This window comes from Camelina sativa, chromosome 5 (assembly GCF_030686135.1).
Source record: "Camelina sativa cultivar CO46 ecotype springtype chromosome 5, ASM3068613v1".
Classification (NCBI taxonomy): Eukaryota; Viridiplantae; Streptophyta; class Magnoliopsida; order Brassicales; family Brassicaceae; genus Camelina; species Camelina sativa.
Window position 1 is genome coordinate 11,228,140 of NC_141884.1, and position 23,410 is coordinate 11,251,549.

General features: G+C 33.6%; 3 protein-coding genes across 13 annotated transcripts; 1 reads left to right on the forward strand and 2 right to left on the reverse strand.

The window, feature by feature from the left end:
* Nucleotides 1-277: 277 nt before the first annotated feature.
* Nucleotides 278-3,594, reverse strand: LOC104786528 (oxysterol-binding protein-related protein 1B). 3 transcript variants are annotated; one of them, XR_015556688.1, is made up of 7 exons: nt 2,862-3,562; nt 2,428-2,784; nt 2,274-2,343; nt 1,757-2,171; nt 1,511-1,666; nt 1,184-1,351; nt 278-1,106 (listed from the first exon to the last, which is right to left on the reverse strand). XR_015556688.1 is itself a non-coding variant. In XM_087449896.1 (7 exons), exons 1-7 carry the CDS (start codon nt 3,435-3,437, stop codon nt 480-482), a joined length of 2,379 nt encoding a protein of 792 aa, XP_087306022.1. In that variant the 5' UTR covers nt 3,438-3,594; the 3' UTR covers nt 278-479. The 3 variants fall into 3 exon arrangements, 2 of the variants coding, with proteins under 2 accessions (XP_087306022.1, XP_087306023.1); XM_087449896.1 differs by having other exon boundaries at nt 1,757-2,181; nt 2,862-3,594; XM_087449897.1 differs by having other exon boundaries at nt 2,862-3,461.
* Nucleotides 3,595-6,932: 3,338 nt separating this feature from the next.
* Nucleotides 6,933-13,803, reverse strand: LOC104786529 (serine/threonine-protein kinase CTR1-like). Of its 6 annotated transcripts, none has more exons than XR_015556690.1 (17): nt 13,472-13,670; nt 12,504-12,883; nt 12,192-12,389; nt 11,678-11,866; nt 11,277-11,527; nt 11,051-11,164; nt 10,882-10,974; nt 10,609-10,704; nt 10,276-10,353; nt 9,848-9,921; nt 9,448-9,685; nt 8,738-8,861; nt 8,621-8,640; nt 8,367-8,523; nt 7,671-7,959; nt 7,486-7,558; nt 6,933-7,380 (listed from the first exon to the last, which is right to left on the reverse strand). XR_015556690.1 is itself a non-coding variant. In XM_087449903.1 (17 exons), the coding sequence occupies exons 5-17, from the start codon at nt 11,296-11,298 to the stop codon at nt 7,298-7,300; spliced, it is 1,470 nt and encodes a 489-aa protein (XP_087306029.1). In that variant the 5' UTR covers nt 11,299-11,527; nt 11,678-11,866; nt 12,192-12,389; nt 12,504-12,878; nt 13,472-13,803; the 3' UTR covers nt 6,933-7,297. The 6 variants fall into 6 exon arrangements, 4 of the variants coding, with proteins under 4 accessions (XP_087306029.1, XP_087306027.1, XP_087306026.1 ...); XR_015556691.1 differs by having other exon boundaries at nt 12,504-12,878; nt 13,472-13,606; XM_087449903.1 differs by having other exon boundaries at nt 9,834-9,921; nt 11,051-11,159; nt 12,504-12,878; nt 13,472-13,803.
* A 2,590-nt stretch (nt 13,804-16,393) lies between these two features.
* Nucleotides 16,394-19,892, forward strand: LOC147943565 (uncharacterized). Of its 4 annotated transcripts, XM_087449908.1 has the most exons (4): nt 16,451-16,569; nt 17,071-18,837; nt 18,933-18,983; nt 19,115-19,250. In XM_087449908.1, the coding sequence occupies exons 2-3, from the start codon at nt 17,080-17,082 to the stop codon at nt 18,960-18,962; spliced, it is 1,788 nt and encodes a 595-aa protein (XP_087306034.1). In that variant the 5' UTR covers nt 16,451-16,569; nt 17,071-17,079; the 3' UTR covers nt 18,963-18,983; nt 19,115-19,250. The 4 variants fall into 4 exon arrangements, with proteins under 4 accessions (XP_087306033.1, XP_087306034.1, XP_087306032.1 ...); XM_087449907.1 differs by having other exon boundaries at nt 16,394-16,569; nt 18,933-19,892; XM_087449906.1 differs by lacking the exon at nt 16,451-16,569 and having other exon boundaries at nt 17,035-18,837.
* Nucleotides 19,893-23,410: the final 3,518 nt, after the last annotated feature.

A 23,410-nucleotide genomic window follows, 5' to 3' on the forward strand; every position in this document is an offset into this window, starting at 1 on the left:
ACACATTCACAACCGGGTCTGCTAATCACTCAAACACACCGGCTCTACATGAACTACACACTACGATACTCTCGAAGACACTTACTTTGTGAGAGAGAAATTGCTGGATGTTTTGTGCTTTTGCTGTGTGTGAGAACAAACGATTTGATTTCCTTAAATCACTATTTTCCAAGAGAAAAACTCGATGAGTATATATAGAGGACTTGGATGACTTGGGTTTGAAATTGATTCTCCACAACTTTAGCAAATCCATCGCAAATCTAGGAAGTGGGAAACGTGAAGAAGCACAATGGGTTACCAGTAGGAGCCTAAGGAGAAATTAGTTGTTTTCCATCACAAACTCCTTGACTGAAGGAAAAAAAAATGGTATGTAAACAATTATACCCATGAAGAACGCGAGAAACAACAAAAACAACAAACATACAAAAATGGAAATATATATTTAGTGATGAAGATAAATGGAGTTTTGTAGGTCTCGTTTACTTTATGGATTGGTGAACTTGACCAAAGATGTCAGGACAATCATCCCAACGACCAGAATCTCGAGCTTCCCAATAACCTCCATTGTATTTGTAAGTCTCACTTCCTTTCTCTTTTCTAAACCACTTTGGTTTCCAACCTCTCTCTTGCATCTCTCTCGCTTGTCTTTGTCTCTGTTCCAACCTCAACTTCTCTGCGTTTCCCATTTCAAACTCTCCCTTCTCTAAATACCTCTGGTCTGGTCTAAGTCTTGAATCTGTTGGTGGCAACTTTTCCTTTAAACCAGGCGTGAGCTCGTTCAATGTGATTCCAAACCGTGTTAGATTATACTTCGTCGGGTTTTCGGAAGGTTTGTTTCGTTTCCACAGAAGATGAGATTCACTCACCTTTCCTTGATTCACCAACACATAGTGCATACTCTCATCCCATTTCCCAAACAACTTAGCCACTGTTTTCCCATTTTTGTCTTCTACTACACCTTGAACTTGATGTGGATTTCTATCGATCATCGACTGTTCCTTGAATTTAAGTTTACATGAGTATTCACCGTTACCTTCTATCCGCATTGTTCCGTAGTGATCACAATACAGTTTACCAAGTATGAGATTGTATATTGATGTAGTCACCTATATTTTGAGCAGAAGTGTATAAGCATTACATATCATGCACAAATGTTTTTTTTTCTATCTATAAAGATTCATACCTTACTCCACTGGAGAGTTTCACCATCATCAAATTTCAAAGTCAACAAACCAATAGGATCTAGCTGAATTGATCGACCCCAAAACTTGCTTTTCAAGTTGCTATCTCCCCAAAATTTCCATCCGGTTCCATCACAATGGCATGCCACAATCATAGGATGATGACTCACCTAACAACAAAATTCACAAGAGAGTGTTATGTATAATTGGCATGCCACAATCATAGGATGATGAGTCACCTAAGAACAAAATTAACAAGAGAAATGTTATGTATATTTTTATCTTCACCAAAATTTAATAATGAAGTTGTTCATATAAAAGAAACAAACCTTTTCAGAGAAAAATCGAAGGCCTTTATCAGGATAGTCAGCCTCGTATGTTTCCCCTAACATTGGATTAAAAGGTTTGCAAATTCTTCCTTCGGTTGATGCATAACCAGATACAGCAAAGGCAGCTACATTCAGAATCCTCATCAGGTTATCGCCCTGAGAAGGTTCATTTGATGTTGGCAAAACCATGAGACTACCATAAAAGAATCTAAATAATATTTGCTCATCTACAGATTCTTACTATACCTTTTTCCCCCATTCAGATGCTTGATCAAGAAGATATGAATACTCCAAATCCTCAAAGCATTTCTGTAAAGAAGATAGTGGCTCGTTGAAGTAAACAGGAAGACAAACTTTTGTGAGATCCTTGCCAATGTTGTCTTTGATCATTGACCAAAGGCTAACACTCTTCTCTTTTTCAACCGGATCAGGTAATCTCTTTCGTCGTTTGACATGAGGATAGTTAAATCCAATAGACTTGATAGAAGGATCAAGATCATCATCATCTGACTCAAAACCATTATTAAGTCCATCATCATCTGAAGAGAATGATGTACGGAAAGCAGATCCAATACTTTTGAATGAACTTGAAGAAAGAGAGTCACACGTATCAATTTCCTCCTCAGCCTCATCAAATTGTTCATTATCATCTTCGGATTCACTAATAGTTCCTTTCAAGATAGAAGGAATCAATTAATATCAGTTAGGCAGGTAGATTGAAAATTTTTGTAGTAAAGAAAAGGCTTCTTGTGTCTTAAGTCACCTGAGTCTCCGTTGTCAGTTTGTCGTTGAGTCTCATCTACAACCGTGTTCTCAAGATCTACTTTTTCTGTCTAGACAATGACATAGAGACATCAATTTCTTAAAATATTTTTAAGACACATCTAGAGGAATCTGTTTGGAAACGTTATAAATACCTCTAGTTGTCTGAGTGTATCAATGAGAAGCCATTGCTTCTGTTTAAGGAGCAAAAGCTGGCTCTGAACTGCTGAGAACTCTGACCTCGTGATCTGTTCGCAGTCTTGAATGGCTGACTCACTCACTCCTTCCTCAACCAATCTCAACCTAAGCTTCTCTATAGAGATGTCCAAGCTGTTGGTCGGTGCCATTAACTCGCAATTGGACATTCTTGGAAACATATCTTTGACAGCTTGCAACGCCTCCATCCAAGCTGTTCTGTCTTCTCTCGTCTCTGCACGTAAGTGAAGCCTCTTGGTACCAGTAAATATTGAAAACCTCTTGTCATCTGATCTACTCTCTCGTATTGATGAAACCTATACAGAGCACATAATCAAATTGTGGCACTATTTATATACTGATCATCAAAACTGCATAGATGATGTAGTCATACCTTAAGATGGACTTCGCCGAATGGCTTGCGTCGGAGTTGGTGGTTGGCGCTAGAGCCGGCATGACGGTTATTCCTGGAGATCATACGGGTGGACTCGTCTCCGATCACTCTTGATCCTTTCTCAGTCTCACGAACAACAACAATCTTATCAGGTCCATGGATCTTATAATAGGAAAGAACACCATCTTGCAAAACAAACCATCTTCGCCTCCATCCTTTCCCATAGTTCACCCATTTGTACAATATCCCGGATATAGAGTTCCCGGCGATATCGTTGATCTTAACATCAACGGGGGCTTCCCTTGCCGCTGGAGGCAAGGCAAGTAGTACCTGCTGATCGGAGACAAAGACGTTTTGGTGGTTAAAAGAGAGACTGTGGAGGAGATGATGTTGATTAGATGGACCGGGATGGTTATAACGTTGCGAGGCAGACCGGGTTATAACCGGTTGAGATCTCGCGGAACCGAATGGAGTTTCGGATGTGGTAGCGGCGTACATAGAGAAGGACGGTTGCTCTGGCAATGGTGTCGAAGAGGAGTGGTCAGAGACAGTAGAGACACAACAAAAAGGATGCATGTGAATAGAAATCTTCTTCAACACGTAAACAGTTACGGCAGAGGAGGAAGTTTATAGAGAGAGAGAAGAAGAAGAAGTTCGGTAGAAAGAAACAGAGGAGGAGGAGGAGGACTTAAACCGGAGAAGCCAAGTTTGAATTTATGATTATTTTGTCATTATCATTTTAAGATATAATTTTAGGACTTAAACTAATGGTCAACGGTATCTATGAACTTTTTATATTTTATCCAATATAAAATAAGTTAATCATTTCGTTGTTTACTTATGTAACAACTGTAATGCCTTATTATAAAGTGCCTATCATGATGTAATGTAATCAGATACAACTATAATGTATTCCAATAATTTAAAATTTATATCAAAATTAATCGAGTAAAATGCCCTGTTATCTTGCATAATAAAGAAGAGTTCATTCTAAAATTTTATCCCAGAATTTGATACCTGTCACCTAAAGAGTTTTTATCCGTAAAAAACAACTTAATTTATTATAAAAGGTTCAATTTTTCTTCTACTTTTTAATCATAATTTCCAATCATAATTTTTCTGTTTTATTTCTTCACTATAATAGAGATAATTCATAATTTGTTTTGTAATGTCACTCTAATTATAATAAACTAAAATATATTTTAATATATAGACTTTATAAATATTTATAGAGAAAGAACTGATTACATATTTCGTTTTAAGAGAGAACAAAATATATATTAAAAATTATAATCTGATTACCTTGAAGTTCCTGTCATATATTTATATGTATAGTAATTTCAAATTTTTATATCCAAACCAAAAAAAATCAGTTCTTTATTCACAATAAATTTATTTTTATGAATTTTTCACATATTTTATTAACTTATATATTCTATCAAATATTTTATAACTCTTATATTTATAATCATATTCATATTTTAAGGCACTAAATTTTAATTAATTGAAACTATTTGTTTTTGTTTATGTTATATTTTTCACCTCCATAGTATTTATAGCATTCTAATGAATGATTAACAACAATTAAAAATAGAATAAATAATAAAAGATATTAATATTTAATTATTGCATTTTTGTAATTCTTATAAACTTTATGTATGAGTTCAACATATGTGTAGCATATTCTATTATGTTTATAAGAAGTTCAACATGTGTTTATGATATATATATATATATATATATATATGTAAGATATGATATATATATATATATATATGTGATAATTTTGTTAGAAAATATGATGAAATATTTAACTATGTTAATATTTGCTTACCCAGGTAGAGGACACAACACTGCGCCTAGCACCACGTGGACCGTCTAGCAGCACATCCCACATATTGTTGTCACGGGTGATTACAACATTAAACCGGTAGAAGCCAGTCTGGTTCTCATGAATGGCAGTTGGAGGCGTGATAGGAAACTCAACATCAGGTGCAGGGCTCAAAAGAATCGCCTCAAGAGTTTAATATATGTGTAGCATATGCTATTATGTTTATAAGAAGTTTAACATGTGTTTATGATATATATATGTAAGATATGATATATACATATATATATATATATGTGATAATTTTGTTTTAAAATATGATGAAATATTTAATTTTTCTATCATCTAAATTGTTCTTAATTTTTTTTGGGATATTAGTACTACATATATATTATTCCTATATTATGAACATTAAGATGTATAGTTTTATTTTCAATTCTACTTGTCATCCTTAAGATATGTCGCATATTATTTGCTTTTATTTTTTATTCATTTTAAAACAAATAATTCACATTAAATTATCATGTAATTATTTTTGTATTCACTTATTAATATTATTCTAATCATATATCATTGATCAATATATAGTTAATTAACATATATATATATATATATATATAATATGTTTATATTAATTTATTAAAACCAAATTATTGTGAATTGTAAATATACATAAGTTAGGTTTTGATCTCACTTATACAGGTATAATGAAATCATTTTCTATATGATTTTTATATATGAATTCATCAATCATCTCATAAAAGCATCTTTAATTTTTGATTAATCATCTCGAATAATATTTATTTTCATAATGAATCTAAATAATATAATAAATAATATATAAGTTTTCTTGCATTTTTTGGACAGTGGAAAAACTATTGAATGAACTAAGAAAGCTATAAAATCATAATTGAGAATTTTTTTTTAATTTTTGTACATTTTTTGAAAATTACTTATTTAAAAAATATTTATGTAATATAAACTATTAAATAATTAATTTATTCAATAATTTACTAAACTTATTTAAAAATATATAATTTTTATTATATTAATTTCAAACTCACGTGATGCGTAAGACATATTATCTAGTAAACACTATAATATACAAATATAATTACATTGCTATGTGACGGTGTTGGTGTTGGTCTTTACCACTTTAAAAGGTGAGTAATTTGAATTTGATTTGATATATTTATGTCAAGTAAAGAATTAAAGGGATCCAATCATCTAAATATTAAAATTATATATTTACGACCTTAAACAACAAGAGATTATTAAGTACTGTAATTTAATAGTATTATTATAATAAACCAAAGAAGCAAACTGTACGTTTACACCCCTATGATCGGCCCTAATGATTTAGAATGAGTGCATTGGAATTAACTAGCAATCAAATTAACGTGGATCCCATTAAGATTTGATTTCACTTTTATATTGCCTTTTATGTTTATCCTACAGGAGAAAAATGAGTCCTCTATTCTAATCTTCTTTTTTAAAAAAATTCGTTTGACTGAAAACATAAAGGACAAATCTAAACTCTTTCCTGGAAATTGACAAAAGAAAAAAAGCTTCGAAGCGATATATGAAAAAGGCATAAAACATGGTTTTACTATTTGGAAGAACAAAAGAAAAAACTCTGCTGCCACAGATTTTCATTAAATTAGAAATATTGTAGAAAATACTAGTATATTAGTTGTAATTACATTGTTAATGTCAAATGAAAATTCAATGTATAGATAAGTTAAATAAAAATAATAATGAAGATGAAGGCTAATTTTCTATTAATTTGGTCTAAGCTGTAAATATTCCATTTGACATGGGTTCACGTCTTCCGATACAAACTGAAACTGGAGCTGATAGTGCTTGCCGACCAATATCTTTATCATTATACTGGATGATTGACCCGATCATCTCAGATTTTGTTTGAAGCATAACAAGTTAACAACATAAAAGTAAAAGTTTAATCATAATATAGATACTGTTAATAATAATAATGATTTCTTTAAAAGAATATTATGACATGAATTTAGTATATTTAAGCAAAAATAACTAAAAGTAAACTGTTATGTTATGTGTATATTTTACTCATTTGTACGTTTTGTAAAGTCTTATATATGTATAAAGGACTTAATGGTACATATGTGAGTCCATAAAGTAGGATTATCGAATGCTTGATACGAGATGAAAGAAGAAAGTGGCTAAGACACGAGAGAGAGAGACAGAGTGGGTGAAACCGTGAAGACGATACAAATCAAAGAGCTCTTTATTTTTCCAAAACAAAGAATAGTGTATATATTTTCTTACAAATAGACCAAAATGCTCTTTCAAGAACCAACAAAAAGAACACTCACTGCCTGTGAGACCATGAATCAAACCAGAGGCAGCTTAAAGACATTCTTGTTTCTGTCCTACATTTGGTGCCTCTGCCTGTTCCACAGCTATCCACACTGAACTATGAATTCTCTCATTTTAGTATCCTCTAAGTTCTCTTCATCTTTAGAGTTATGCCACTCCGGTTGATAATTTAAGCGCAGTGATTTATAAAGAAGCTGGGCTGCTTTTTGAGCCAAAACATCTTCAGTTCATTATCCCCGAAAAGGAATTGGTGTTAGCACAGCGTGTACTCACAATCGAGCAAGCCTCTAAGTATCTCTTCACAGTTTGGGCGTTCCTCAGGCTCTGCCCAACAATCTGCAGAGAAGATTTGGTGGTTAACTTTACTCAGACTGTAGCAGTTGAGAAACATGAGAGAATAAACAAAAAGATCGACTAAAGTGGCCTTCAACAACATTAAACCTGCAATCAATTTGCTGAGTGGACCTTCAGGAATCTCCAAACGTGACCCTTCATGCGCAACAGCAAAGACAACCTAAGAGACGACATTCTATCAGTAATCAAATTCACATTCCAAACAAATGAAATTATTTACCCTGAACGAAGTGGTGAATGAGAGAATAGACATATGGTACAGCATATTATACCTTTTCAGGTGGAACTCCTTCCCATGGTTTACGTAAAGTAGAAAGTTCCCACATTATGACCCCAAGACTAAAGATATCACATTTCTCTGTGAAAGGCTTGTTGCGAATGAGTTCTGGAGCCATCCACTCTGGTGTGCCAGCAGATGACGTGTCCTTCATATTTTCATCAGTCATTATTCTTGAGAGCCCAAAATCACATATCTTGACTGTCCAATGTTTGTCCACTAGACAGTTGGCACTCTTTAGGTCACGGTGAACTATCTTCATCCGGTGTATGCACATCAAACCCCTTAAGCATCCCATAAGAAATACAAAACAGCATGAGATAAGCATATGTAGCTTAAAACATATAATCAAGGGAAATATGCAAGGAATCACAGAACAAAACAAATTATGTGACTTGATCCCTGTTTCTCATGTATAAGAGTGTAACTGAGCCTATCTTTCTTCAGTGGAAGTCATTTATGTTTTTGCTCACTCCACTAAGATAAAATTAATACTTAATAAGGAACTGATAACTAAAAAGAAAGATGACAGAAGCCACAAGTAGTCAGTACTGCACCCTAATATACATCATAGTTCATGCGTTCTGCATGCAAATTCTACTAATCCTCAGAGACTCACAAACCATGATCCACACTTTCATGAACATCAAAGGCAAACAAGGAACAAAACAAATTGAAGCAAGCTATGTACCTGCAGATGTCTCTTAGCATCCTGAGCCTTCTGTGCCAGCTAAGTTTCTTCTTTTGACCACTCATGTGGATCAAATAATACAAAGATCCCAGCTCCATGTATTCCGTGATCATGGATAAGCGTGGAGGTTTTGTGCATGCACCGAGAAATAATACAACTGCAGTAACATAAATCACGAGTCACGAATTATTTGATAATTACTTGTTAACGATGACAAGATAAAAAGCGAGGGAACATAAGGAAAAGAAAATCACCATTTGGGTGGCGAACGCGGCTATAGAGAGAACCACAGATGCCAGAACATGCAAAATCATTAGTAGATGTACATAGGGATTGATCCAAGAATGACCAAGGATTTGGTAACAAAATACCTGAGAATTGATATCTCATTGCAGAAATCTTCCATGTTTTCGGCAGTAAGATCTTGCTCGAGAAACAATTTAATTGCAACATCTGTCCCATTCCATACCCCGCGAAAAACTTCACCAAAAAATCCTAGATACAACATATAAGACAATGTTTCTTTACATGAAGTTTTTGAGATTTAGTTAATATGGACAAACAGAGAATCAATATAACAGAGATGTGGATTTGCAAAAAATGTTGGACATGGCATACAAGATAAGCCTCATACCTCATTTATCTATAGTTTAGTTTACAGAAGAATCATGTGTCCGTGATTAAAAGAATATTTGCACACAACACTCTTGTGTAAAGGCAAGAATACAGCCATCTTTTGCTGTATTACCTATTGGATATCTCAAAAGATTACAGATTTTTTTTTAATATGGCACAATAGTTCCCTGTGAACTTTACAGTATATATTAGATTATAAAGATCAACTGTTTAGATATTACAAGTTTTTTGCTACAACTAAGAAATTGTTTATTTGTCTAGATAAACCGTCCTCCTGTTTTTTTCTTTGGTCAGAAATTTGTCTTTGCTTATGCTATTTCTTTATGACATAAACATCAAATTTTAGGGATCCGTGATTAACACTAATTGGCTAGTCAAAATGAACTTACACTTGCTTAACTACATTTGTCTATATCAAAGGTAGTAGTAATTTGGAGTAGCTTACCTATTCCCACCCGAGTTCCAACAGTCAACTCTGAGAAGTCAATGTCCCATTCTTGATAGGGTAATAAAGGCTGATTCTGCAATGTGGAAGACTCAACCACTTTATTCCATGTATCCTTGACTGCAAATTCTGAAGGCCCTCTTCGTCCAAATGTTTGACACCTGTAAGCATGGGGAGATGACGGCAATGACATTGTCTTCTTAGAATTTAACTCATCATCAAGATGTAGACCGGACACCTGAGAAAACACAAACCAGAATCACAAGAAATTTAGAGGTACGAGCTCATAGATTCAATATCTTGTGCAGAGACCCTCTGGAGCAACTCAGAACTTTAGACCGGTTAAACAATGGGAAAAGATTATGGATATCAGAGCCCAAACTTACATTGTTATCGATACCTGAACTGTTTTCATCCTCTCGGCCATGCAAGAGACGGTTTTGCTTTGATTTCTCATACATTTCTCGTACAGCGCTTCAATAATTTGAAACATGAGAGTCAATACACAAGCAAATCATAAAATCACAGCTAATTCCTTATGAGTTCTTCCTCACGATTCTCAGTACCATTATCACAAAGCTTTTATGACTATGAGGGTAAATATATAGATCCATGGTCATCCTATAACCATCTTACAGAAACCTAAGCATTTTAGAGTTTGGTGATTGCAGTTTTGCATTTTAAATAACTCATGCCAAATTTCCATAATACTTGATCAACTTAGATTGACAAAAATACTTCAATATAGAGCCTTCAATATGCACGCTGGTACTGACCAAATGCTGCTAAATGAAAAAAGAAACAATGCACATGGATAATAATACCAACCTTGCAATGTCATCCCCAATCTCTGGTGTGATCCTAAAACTTCGCCGTCTAGTTTTACGAATTTCTGATGTGGATGAACTGTTTGAAAGCTAGATAATATTAAAAATTGCTTACATAGCCAATGAAATAAACATATTGTGTAGGCATCTAGTGATAATCAGATCAGGATACTGAAACAATGCAAAATTTGTAAATATTAATATCACAGCATTGGAGTGAAAAACACAGACTAATACTGATCCTTGAGCATTAACATGTAAGATAAGAAAAATCCAGCAAAGATTGATCGATCCTGTAAACATTTTGGCATGTACTACCATAAGAATGAGCTACCTTGAAGGAGATGCATCACCAGCGTAATCCCTATATGAATTTCTGCCAGAACTCAATATTGATCGTCCACGTGATCGCATAGATGGGTGTTCTGGGCTGCAAATGTAACAAATGGCCAACTTTCATCAGTTGGGTATAGAGAAAACAATCAGTTGGGTAATATCTCTAAAGACACACTTAATAAAACTCATACAGAATCGCTAATCACACAGGCCCGGAAACATTTTTATAAGGAGATTTAAATATAGAAGCAACAAAAATGCCCGAAAATACCTTGAGCTAGCTGTTCTCTGTTCAGCAATCACTTTTCTGCGGCTACGTCTCCAGAATACAGTGGCAACATTTGGTTCACTGTGTGAGGTGTTGCTGAAGGAAAAAAAGCACATTTCTATTATACCAATCATTGTACTGATTCCATTATACAACTTGTCATAATAGTTACCTCAATTTCCTTTCAATAGCAGGTCTGAGCATCAAATTACGCAGTGATGAACCGGATGCATTTGGATATCCTTCTAACTTCCGATGAAATTGAAGATTATCATCTTTTTCTGTACTGTAGCATAGGAAACGATTTATCACTCCAGGGAAAGCTTATCACAAGAGACGTTCTAGAATGATCTTATTGTAATATGTTTTAGAAAGAAAATCACACAACGGAAGCGGACCTCTCAGGATCTCTTCTCTCATATAAAGGACTATTTGGCTCCAGAGGTGAGTCACAAGAGTCGTTTTCTGCAGAATCACTCTCTCCAGCAGGTGAGATATGTGACATGAAAATTGCCTTGGCTGATCGTGGTACCAACTGACCAGGAAACCGAATTAGATCAACAAGTAGTTCAACGGAATTCAGCACAACTATAACAGACATGTGTTTGTTAGAGTCCATGCAATCCACAGTCCCATCACTAGGCAGACCCTGCTCATGTGAATCAAAAGGGAAACTGATTTGAGTAATAAAAGACATATAGCATAATATCCAATCATCTGCAAATTTTCTTTTTGCAACATATTCAAAAATGCAGCTAAAGAAAGCAAAAAAAATGAATTATCAGAAACTAAGGCTCACCACCACCAGCCGACTTTCGAGTCCTACAGTATCAGCTAAAACTTTGAACAAAATTGCTCGAGCTCGACAACAACCACGCTTAATTTGGCCAAGCAACTGAGCACCATGGTTTTCAAACAAGAACGCATTTTCCTCTAGAGCAAGTTTTGAAGGGCTTTCCAGTGTTGGACGTTTGTAAAAGTCAGATACCTGTTTGAGGAGAATGAATTTTATAGGTAAAAGGGCACTAACAAACATAGAACTTTCCATCAACTTCCAACCAGAGCCACAAATGAATATATCTCATTGTTGCTAAAAGAATTGCATGATGGCATCAACTCCCTTTTCCTTATTAATAAAAACAGAAATTGAGGTAACAGTATATCCAGAGCAAGAAATAAATTTAGAGAAAATCACTGGCAGAGAGTGCAATAAAACATAAAAATGGACACGGTTTAAGAAATAAATGCCCAAATACGAGAATATGCAATGAGAAACTGTGACAAAGAGGGAAGATTCATTACAGAATTCCTACCGTTCCAGCTATTTTCTTGATCACCAAAGCAGGATTTGAGCCGCTGACAAGTGTAGTGATCAACTGTTTTAGCATTGCGATCTTCTTATCTTTTTGAAAATCAACAAGAATAACTTCAATTCTGACACCTTCCTCTCCCAAAGCATGAAGCTCACTCGGAGTAGGTAGTCTATTATATAGTTCCTTTACTCTCTTATCCTGGAGCAAAAATTGACATCAGAAACTGTATCTTCCTACTAAGACAGATCCCCAAAGGCACGAAAGCCAGCGTACACAAGCGAAGAAAAAACTGAAAACGAAAATACCGCTCACCGGAACAACTGAGTAGAAGCCATTAGGAACCGGTTCAGAGAGCATTCCGGTATTCCAAAGATGCTGTGATGCTCTCTGACCAGGAGAGCAATCCTGCTCAACACTTCTAGGGGAATCCTTACTCAAAGCTTCACCTTGAGGTTCAAAAGAAAGCGACTTAACCCTTTCAGCAAGTTCTGAAGATCCCTGCTGTGTAGGGCTTGATGATTCATCTCGTCTCTCTTCCATCTCTCTCTCTCAGAAAATTCGGTATATTATTTTTATTCCTTTGTATCAAAATTTTCTTCCTTCACCATCTCTTACCCCATAAAAGGCTTTCTAAATCGAGAACAATACTTTGATTGGTGTAGAATCTGACCCATCTGCTCTTGTTTTCTGCACTAAATGAGAAAAAGACATGTAACCTTTTTGTTAGACAGAGAAATTAGCTGAAAATGTGGTAAGACAGCAAAGAACATGGGTAAAACGAGGTTTGTAATTTTGCCTCAACTAAGATTGGTTAAAAACGAGCAAGCAAAACCAAGAAGAAGAACACTGTAGTCATAAAAGCAAAAACTTTATGTCATCAATTCGTTTAAAAATTGGCCCACAGACTTAAATATCAAGAAAAAAGATTCGACATTTACCTCAAACCCGCACAAAAAGGTACAAATTTTTCAAACCTAATTCTAGCTGTATGATACATTCATTTCACATCAAAGAGCCAACAACAACACAAATGCCCAATTACAAAGGACACTTCCTCTTAAACGCTTAACTCTATAACAAACGAGAGAGCACTAACGAAACCCTCATATTCATCAAACCCACATTACAGATAACAACAAATTCAATGACCGAGAAAAACGCATCCGTATGATTCAATCAAAAAAAAAAAAAGCAACCCTTTAATAATAAAGATCAAAATATAAAAAGAAAGAAAATGTGAAAAGATAAATAGGATCGGAGAGGAGGAGAATCGATAATACCGGAGATAACAATGGGGACACAGAGCATAATCGGAGAAGGCTTCGCTCCTTTTGTCTGAGGAAGAAGAAGAAGAAGGAGGAAGGATCACGTGGGAAGGAAGGAGATAGTGAAGAGAGATGGGGAGAGAGGTCACGTGACATTTGGGGGAATCCAGCTGGCGATGGGCTGTTGGGCCTATCGACTGTCTCATATGCTTCCAAGTCAATGCTTCCTCTTATTGGACCCTACTTTATTTATTCATACGTTACTCTTTTCTATATTTATGTATTTAATATCTTACTAGTGACATTTTTATACTATATATTTAAAAAAAAAAAAAAAAAAAAAAGTAAAATATCAGGAAATTTTTTTAATTATGTCGGGAAATTACTATATATACATAACTATGTATATGTATTTCTAGTACAAAATTCACTAGGAGTTTGAGATTCCGAAAGAAATAAAAAAAAGAGAAAAGTGAAAAGAAGAAAAATGAAAGGTACAGGTCTGTCTCTCTGTGTACGAGTGTGTACGACTAGGACGAATCACAGAGAGAAACTGTCGGCAAAAGGACGTTAAAAACAAAATTGATGCACGTGCCAGATGAGACCTCCTCACGCGTCTTTCCCCCTCTTTTACAATAAATATCTTTTCTGTTCATCTTAATACTAGCGCACTCCCTAAATTGACAAATAACACGTATAAATTAATTAAGCACTTGTTGACAACAACAAATAAAGATTAAGCACTTCAAAAAATGCATCGAGTTGGCTGAGATACTTGAACAGACCAAAAACGCCCATACCCGACGACTTGTAGAATAGCATTTCGGATAACCATGCACATCTTTAAACCACTGCCATGGATAATGGATTGCCGGCAAATATCACAAGTTTTTGAAAGTTTTTTTTTTCTTTCTTTTAATATAAATTGTGGGTATGCCAAATAAATTTTAAAATAAAATAAAAAATAGCTTGGTTGGGCCACGAGAGCTTCAGTAGCCTTTGGCCCATTTGTAAGGTCATTTCGACTTACAGTTCTCAATGAACAACAACCTTATTCTTCGCAGCAAATATATATAACAATCTTTATATGGTTGTTCGTTCTTTTCAACTCTTTATTTTATTTTGGCGTAAACTTAATTATGACAACTACAGTAGTGTATAGACGTACGTTGATATACATATTAGATCTGTTATTATCTCAAACATGTCAACTCCGTGTAGGAGAACATTTTTATTTTGAATTTTGGGGAGGTACTAATACTATATGGTATCCTGTAATATAGACTTACACGGATGTATTTATTATTCCATCCAAATCTAAAAGATAAGAAACCTGTTAACAATTTATTCATTTTCCACTTCACCTGCTTAAGTCAAACTGCATAATAGTAATAGCTATCACTGCAAAAAATCATTGGGAAAAAACAAAAACTAAAATGAGAGGAAGATTTTAAAAGATAAGAAAGAGAGACCAAAGGAAGTGACGTACTTCACTGTCTTTACCTCATTTATTTCTTTGTGTATTAACTGCTTATCCGTGGATGCTTCAGTTAAATTTTCAAGAATTCAAGTGCTATATATGCTGGATTTTTTATAACTTGAAATTTTTGTGATAGAAAGGTTTTATGAATTCAACGTGAAGTCACAGTGTAGCACTATACTTACCAGCCGTTTTGAACATCTTATACCAATTTTTTTTTTTGGGTTAAAAGTGTAACACATCGTATAAGAATTCTAAACTAGTATTAAGAAAGACATTCCGGATAATTGTTATTTTAAAGGCTCGGACTACGAAAGAAATTTGGCTGTAATAAGTGGACCACCAGACCAGATACGTCGGTCATATTCGAAAAGGAGTAATTTATTAGTAAATAGTGCAACTTCACCATCACGGATTACGCACGTCAATAAATACCAAAAATACAAAATGTAAAGTAACCGATGACCACACCACTCCTCCTCACAGGATTCACTGACGAAAGAATTGAGATCTGATGACTCTATTAACTAACGTATCATTATCTACACTCCAAATGTTAGAAAAAGGTTCTTTTCTTTCTTGTTTTGGTCACTACTCTCTATTTGTTTATATATAATCTTCTGACAACCTAGCATCAGATTTATTCTTCTTTTCTTTTTTTTTTTTTGTTCCCCACTACTCTATAGTAGTATATACATTTTTGTTATTTGTTTTAAAGTATACTGGATTTGTTCACATATATCTAGCATTCACATATTTGATTTGTGAATGTTGGATTTATCGATACTATTTTTATTTTGAACATGTATTCACAATATGCAACATGTTTTCTGAAAACTATTATATTCTTACTAATAGAAATGTTTGTATTATTCAACATATATATAATATCATTGTTTTTTGTTTTTTCGTCATAACTAATGTCATTTACAGATTTACTTTTTGAAATGTATAGATCTCGTTGCCATTACCTTACCTTTAGAGATTAGTATATACTTATCGTCCCATCTTGTATCATATTTTTAAAAATAGTTCAAAACATAATCACCATGTGGTAGTTATCCGATTTATTTCATTGTTATCTCCCAACTATACCTAATTTAATCATAGAAAATCTCCAACTAATGAGCATACTTGAAAACGATCTGTATAAATTATTTCGAGGAACAAAACAAAACATCTCTGGTATAATATTTGCATGCCCACTAAATTCTCCCTATTAATTATTATTATACCAAGCACATGAGATGAACGTAGAAAAAAAATGATGACAGAGACAGAAAGACATAAGGAAAAATGCAACAACTAGTGTGAACAAAAAAAGAGGAAAAAATAAAATTCCATTTTTAGCATTACTAAATTAATCAACATGCATTATATAACAATTATTCTGTATTTATATAAAATTAAAAAGAAAAACTGATGTTATTATTCAAAGAAAGGGACAAATCAAAAGTGACGGAGGCAGCCTAAAGAGAAACAAGTAGGAAGAATATGACAACCTCATATATTCGTTTCACCTCACCTCTCCTCTCTTCATTAATATTTTCATTCACTTGTCTTCTCTTCTCTGATCTCTTTCTTCTTCTTCTTCTCCATCTCTCTCTATCTTCAACTCCGCGTTTTCTAACTGGTACGTTTTTCCCACCTCTCTCTCTCTATATGTATCTTTATGTCTCTGTTTCGTCTTCTTCTTCCTGCAGTACTATTAATCATTACTCTGTACTCTGTTTCTTCTAAAAGAAACACAATCTTGAGCTCTTTGGCTTCTCACCCTCTCTGGTCTTCTGCTTCTGATTCTTATACACAATAAGTACGAATACGTATCTGCGTATACTCTTGTGTATTTTTAGATTTCGATTAGAAAGAAAAAAAGAAACTAAAGATCAAATATTTTTCTTTGTTTGTTTTTACTAATTTCTCAAATTGGTTTTGGATTCACCTTTGAGTCTGTATTTGTTTGCTTCATACTCTTGTTGGGTTTTCATATTAACGAAGAAAGATCAAATCTTGATATGTTTTCAAGAAGCGGTGAATAAGTTCCATCAAGACTTACCACTATTGAGTTTATTGTGCAAACTACATCATGTTTGAAGTTATTACAAGTCTTCTAATGATGATTTTGATTATGCAGAAGCAATCCATGTTAATGGGGAGCTTAATGATGGAAGAGAAGCAATTAGATTTCAACCGGCCGCTTATATCCATCAGACGTCCTATGCAAACTTCAGAATCTGAGAGCAAAACAAGATCTTTTGATTCAGTGACCAACAAGGTTCTTCCTTCTCCACCTGTTTACAAGTCTGATATCAAGTCAGGTCCTGTGAGAAATCCAGGAACTGTTCCTTTCCAATGGGAACATCAACCCGGAAAGCCGAAAGACGAAAGGAAACCGGTTTTACAAAGTAACGTTGAGCCACATTTTGTGCCAAAGCTTCCTCCTGGTAGAGTGAGAGTAGAGTTAGTGAGGAAAGCTGAAGCCAGAGCTGATCACCAGACCAAAACTGTTAGTAATAATGTATCATCATATCATGTGGAGGATGCAAAGAGTTCTAGTTCACGGTTTGATGATTATGATAGTGATGGTACCTATCTTGATGCAACTGATACACTTTCAAGATCTGAGTCATTCTTCTTCAACTGTAGTAATGTTAGTGGTGTGAATGGTTTGGATGGTTCAGGAATACTAGTAGAGCCATTTGGGACTTTATCTAGTGATCGACAGACACAGGATCTAATGATGGGGAGATTCTTGCCTGCAGCTAAAGCCTTGACTTCAGAAACATCTCCACATCTTGTTAGGAAACCGCCTAAACCAGAAGAACCGGTGAAGCAGTTGAAGAAGAAACAGAACAAAGTCGAGCAGAATCCGTATCGGTTCCATCATTCACTAGATCAAGAAGAAGAGGAAGATGAAAATACAAGCAGCATGGCTTCTGGTGTTTGTGGATTAGTCCCTCAAATCTGCTTGAGAAGCTCTTTAGGACTATTGAATCCAGTTCCATCTGTGAGAATGCAGGCGCAAAGAGCTGTTTCTGTTCGTCGTATGCGTTCTAAGTATCAAGATCCTGCATCTACTAATGAAAGTCAGAACAAGGTACAAACCAATGAAGATAAGAGTAAGTTGAAGCTAGTTGCACAAGGGTCTTCTCAAGGTGAGTCCTTATCAGTATCTTCTATTCCACAAGGAAAGGAAAAACTTGAGAACTTTGGCACTGCTTCACGCGCAAAAGTCAGCAAAAATTTTGGTGAGCTCTTGGCTAGCGATGATAATACATGGGAACCTTCCTCTGAGACTCCTGTGGCAGAGAAAACTCTGTATGTAGACACTGTTCATTCAGTGGATAAGAAGGTACAAGATGAGACCAAGAAGCAATCTTTATCAAAAGAGTGTCCTTCACTAGAGATTGTTCCTGTCAAAGATGTTCAGAACTTGACTGAAGTCGATGAAGAAGCTGCTATCTCAGAATCTAAAAGCACCAAGGAAATGAATGATAGTAGAGATGAGGATTTCACTAAATTCTCAAGTGTAAAAGTTGAAGAGTGTCCTGATCAAGCTATTGTTGCAGTGCCAGAATCCAATGTGGTAGAGATTACAAAGGAGAAGAAGATTAATCTTGAAGACCAGTTGCAGGGAATCACAAAAAATCTTGAAAAAAGTCCAAGGATTCATCATCGGTCATCTTATCACACTGTTCCTCCACCACCATTACCAAAAGCTCCTTCAGATTCTTGGTTAAAGCGTACATTACCAACAATACCATCTAAGAACAACTCATTCACATGGTTACAGTCTTTTGGCGATGAGAATCACTTCAACAACAAGGTTCAAACAAATCCAAAGTGGGAAACTATGGTCAAAACGTCCAATACACAACAAGGTTTTGTGTGCTTCTCCAAGGTAAACAAACAAGAATCTTAACCCTTCACTTTTTACAAATGTGTCTAATTTTTTTTGAAGTTAAAGACTTATAAAACATGTCTTTAATCTTTCAGGAAACACTCAACACTATACCAGAGGCATAGCAAGACCAAAACACAGTGGAGGTAATGAAGAAACTGTAAATTTTTCACACCAAATTACATGTAAATCTCAACATTAATAAAGAAGGGGAATGACCAATAAAGTTTGTTCTTTTTTCTTTCTTATAATTATTTGTGTAAATCTGAATCAAAAGGTTCAATGATAAAGAGAAAAGCTTTGGAGATATAATTGTCTGTCACTTGTTGGGGGGAGGTTTCTTGTTGAAGTGATGTACAGCTCATGTTAACAGAGATTTTATGGCAATAATACTCCATAACGTGACACTGCTTCTTTATTCTCTACTACTAGACTTTGTTTTGTTCTTTTGTAATTTGTTTTTAATATATAGCACTAGAAAGGAAACCTGAAAACTGCAGAACTGAATTGAATACATTGACGTAATTAGACACTAGAGGAATGATTGAGACAATTAATATTGGTGTGAAAATATTCAAATTTCATCTCTTTATATCATTAGAGAAAGTAAATATCTCAAACAAAGTCTAGAGAAAGTAAAAACAAAAGTTAGAGAGAAAGAGAGAGAGAGGTTTCTTCATCAGCTAGTTTGAGACATGAAAGGAGCTAATGCTTTTGGTGATGTTTTGTTCTTGATCTTCATGTTTCTTCTGTCTTTATCACTTGTAACCGTGGCGGTTTTTGCTTGCGCTAAAAAGAAGAAGGATTCAGGTAGCTGTTGGCGTGGCGGTGGTGGTGGTGGCGGTTGCGGTTGCGGAGGAGGAGGTTGCGGTGGTGGAGGAGGTTGCGGTGGTGGAGGAGGTTGCTAGATATATCTTTGGGTACTTTTCTTAGAACGTATATTTGGATGTGTGTAACCGATTTGCTTAGAACATCTAGGCATACCTAAGCACTCATAATCTTAATATCTTATCTTATTCTCGCATCGTCCTATTATCAGTTTAATGTTACTTTAATAGATCTTTGTTTGGTTTTTTTATCTTTCCCGCGGAATCATTTTCATGAATGATTTGTCACCAGATCATGTTATGTATTGCTACAATATATCAAAATATTGTTGTATGTTATCTGTGCAGTTAGTATTATCGTAGAAAGCCAAATGTTTTGATGTGTGCTTTAGACATTCTAAACTTAAGGTTAAGCCTGTTTTCCGACCAATGTGACCGATTTGTTTTTAACCTTAAAAGATAGATATATCCTCGGTCGACGACTTTTGTATGTGTAAACAAACATCACTTGATAAATGGGATCGACGACCTTTAGGTACGAGCGTATGTACCCACACTTCACCAAATATGAAATATGAGTTATCACATGCAATCAGTGGGTTTGGGTTGATAAATGGGATCGACGACCTTTAGGTCTTCATAGACTGATTTATTTTAGCAACAATTTGATATAGTTACGTATAGAATATGTATGCTGCTAATCTGACAATTATATCATGTATATATCAACTTCCACACGATAAAATGGTTTAGTATACAAAAAAAACATAGTATAATATAATAAATGGATTACGATCGTCCATGTGCTTTTAGTCCAGAGACCTTATCCTAAGACTTTTAAACATCCTTCAAAACTCAAATTGGACCAAATGTTAGAAAACGTTAAAAAATGTAGCCATCTGGCTCTATAAAGACCATATTTTTCTGAAATAAATAACATCAAAGAAACTTGTAGATTTTGATCGTAATTCGTAAATATATACGTAACGTTAGCCAATAGTTTTCCATTCAAAGAGTTATCGGAAAGCATATAAATTCTCACCCAAAACGGAATAAAAAAGTTTCAAACTTAAACCAAAACTTGATTCAGACCCGCACGTACGTGCGGAATTGATTTCAAAAACTAAGTTTACTAATATGATTGTAAACTATTTTTTAAGAATGTTATTAATATTTAAGATTCAAACTTTACTTTTGGTTTAGAAAAAAAAAGAATGATCGAATTTGTTTATGTTATCAATAAAGACAACAACAATAAAAAAAAAAGTAGTCAGAGTAAACGTTATGTTTATTTTGGGACAGAAAATGTGTCTCATCATGTATATGTTAAGTTTTTTCCATCGCATAACTAAGGTTTTAATAATAATTTAACTATTTGAGATTTTATATTTTAGTCCAACAAATAAGAAAATATGTAAGAGATTCAGAATTGTATATACAACATTTTATTGGTAGATATATCTATTTGATATGACATTTAGAACATAAACTTATATTGGGTAGCTTTCATAAAATTGTTATTGCTTCACCATAAATTTTGAACCAACATGATAGCGAACCCGGATCGATTGTGATCTGGATTAGTGATCAGCTAGAATTCTGTTAAACTCGGTAACCATCAAACCAATTAAAAACACCAAAAAATTCATGAACCGGATGACATAAACAAAGTTGTCAAATAGATTACACTCGTCTGATATGTCTGCCCTGCAATAAATTAAATTATATTGACCCACAAAAAACCATCTCATGTACTCCACATAAGTAAATGTTATGTATGTAATTCGTGTTACCCAAAATTCTCATCCTCATATTTTATTCAGAATAGTTTAGATAATATATTTATTTTCCGAATTACATGTTTCATTCCCTATATATATTAAATTAGATGGTTGTTTTAGAAATATCAAATAATATACTACCAAAATTAAATAAGTTTCCATATATACATTATCAAAATTAATAATCTGATTAGTTATGAACACTTTTAAAAGCGACTTTCATAAATATTGGCTACTTATCAAGTTGTTGATTTAGTTTCAATTATTTTGTAATTTGTAAACAGATCCACAAGTTTATTTGACCAGGATCCAATGGGTCAAAAAAAAATTAGCTGGTCTTTACGATCAAAAAATACAATTACCTTTTTGATTTTTTCTCTTCTAATCAAAAATATTTTATCCCTAAAATATAAAACAAAACATGTAATTCATAATTTATGTAATATATTAATAAACAATTTATCTTTTATACCACACATATATATCTTACACTATGTGTAGATAGATGCATAAATCTAGTAACAGAATTACATGTTGTTTTCATCTATATAACTCTATAAATACAGTAAAATCAATCACCAGTAAAGTATACTTCATGTCAAGAATTGCCTTGATTTTACTTCTACATGTTTTACCTTAGAAAATACAGACATTACAATTGTAAATCATTTTTAAAAGTCTTTTAATCATGCAATTTCAAAAATTTAATTAGACTATGGGCCAGTTCGTTTAATCATTCAAGTTCACGTTTTCTTAATCGGTTGTTGGTTTAGTTTTAGCGATACTAATTTTTAAGTCGCTACCTTGTAATTTGAGGGTTGAAACGAACAGACCTTAATACTGAAAACTTGAGGGTTGCCACTACAGTAACATTATATTCCCTTTTAATATATAAGTTATAATAAAAAAAATAAAACCTTTGGAGTTGTGCAAAAGGTGCGGTATAGCTTATGTATTCTGAATTGTTTTTTCTTGAAAGCATCGTAACAGTTTTTCCTATGATTTTTGCTTTACATGTTATATAACCACACAAAAAAATGTGAAAAACATAGGCTTAAGAACATAATCTAATATTAAATTAAGAATCTGGTATACAAATATTAGTACAATATATGTAGCTGATGATGCCATATTTATTTAAAAATGGCATTTACGTTATCCTGTTAACCGCTCAGAATCAAACTCTCAGTAATATATATATATATATATATATATATATATATATATATATATATATATATATATATATATATAGGCATGAAATTATCATAACCTTCTATCCTAATGTTCACATGAACTTAATCTTATGTACATGATAACTTTAGTTTACATGTAATTTTGAGACTATAATACATGAATTTAATAAATTATTGGTTTAGTGAATTAACTTAATAGTTGCACCTCCTAGTTTCTTTTTACTTCATACTCAAGATGCCACTGGGTTAATCTCTGAGAACAAAAATCCGAAACAAATCAATAAGTTGAGGCATGCAAAAAAAATGGAACCAAAGAAACACCAAAATAACACTACCAAACAATAAAAAAAACACCAAAATAATTAAATAGAACTACATCGATGAATCCGAGTGATTGGCTTGTCAATAGAAGCAGTATTTATACAAAAACAAATAAGTTGTCATTTAGGTTATAGGAAAATCTTATCATTAAAAATATATTTTTTAATAGTTATAATTCCTAAAATTACTCTGAATGGTTAGTAGTTTAGGAAAATTATAATTCGTAATTTTAAAAAATAAGTTTACAAATGTGATCAATGCAATTTGATATAGGAAAATATTTGTTATATTGGTAGATATTTTAAGAAAAATCCATTAGTTGTTATATTAGTGACTGTTTTGATTTTGTACTAACATAGTTGCTAATTATTTAATTGTCGATTAGTTATGGCAAGTACAAATTATTAAAGATTTATTTGATTCTGATTTCCTTATTATTTATATTTAA

Bases quoted from the DNA above. Each gene is read 5' to 3' on its own strand.
- LOC104786528 (XM_087449896.1), bottom strand. From the start codon at position 3,437: ATGCATCCTTTTTGTTGTGTCTCTACTGTCTCTGACCACTCCTCTTCG. The intron at 2,182-2,273 runs GTGACTTAAGAC...CTATCTTGAAAG, and splicing joins AACTGACAACGGAGACTCAG to GAACTATTAGTGAATCCGAA. The intron at 1,352-1,510 runs GTTTGTTTCTTT...TTTTGTTGTTAG, and splicing joins TTCGATTTTTCTCTGAAAAG to GTGAGTCATCATCCTATGAT.
- LOC104786529 (XM_087449901.1), bottom strand. From the start codon at position 12,731: ATGGAAGAGAGACGAGATGAATCATCAAGCCCTACACAGCAGGGATCT. The intron at 10,705-10,881 runs GTATTTTCGGGC...TTACATTTGCAG, and splicing joins CAGAGAACAGCTAGCTCAAG to CCCAGAACACCCATCTATGC. The intron at 8,524-8,620 runs GTGATTTTCTTT...ATGTTACTGCAG, and splicing joins CCGCGTTCGCCACCCAAATG to TTGTATTATTTCTCGGTGCA.
- LOC147943565 (XM_087449905.1), top strand. From the start codon at position 17,050: ATGATGATTTTGATTATGCAGAAGCAATCCATGTTAATGGGGAGCTTA. The intron at 18,838-18,932 runs GTAAACAAACAA...TTAATCTTTCAG, and splicing joins GTTTTGTGTGCTTCTCCAAG to GAAACACTCAACACTATACC.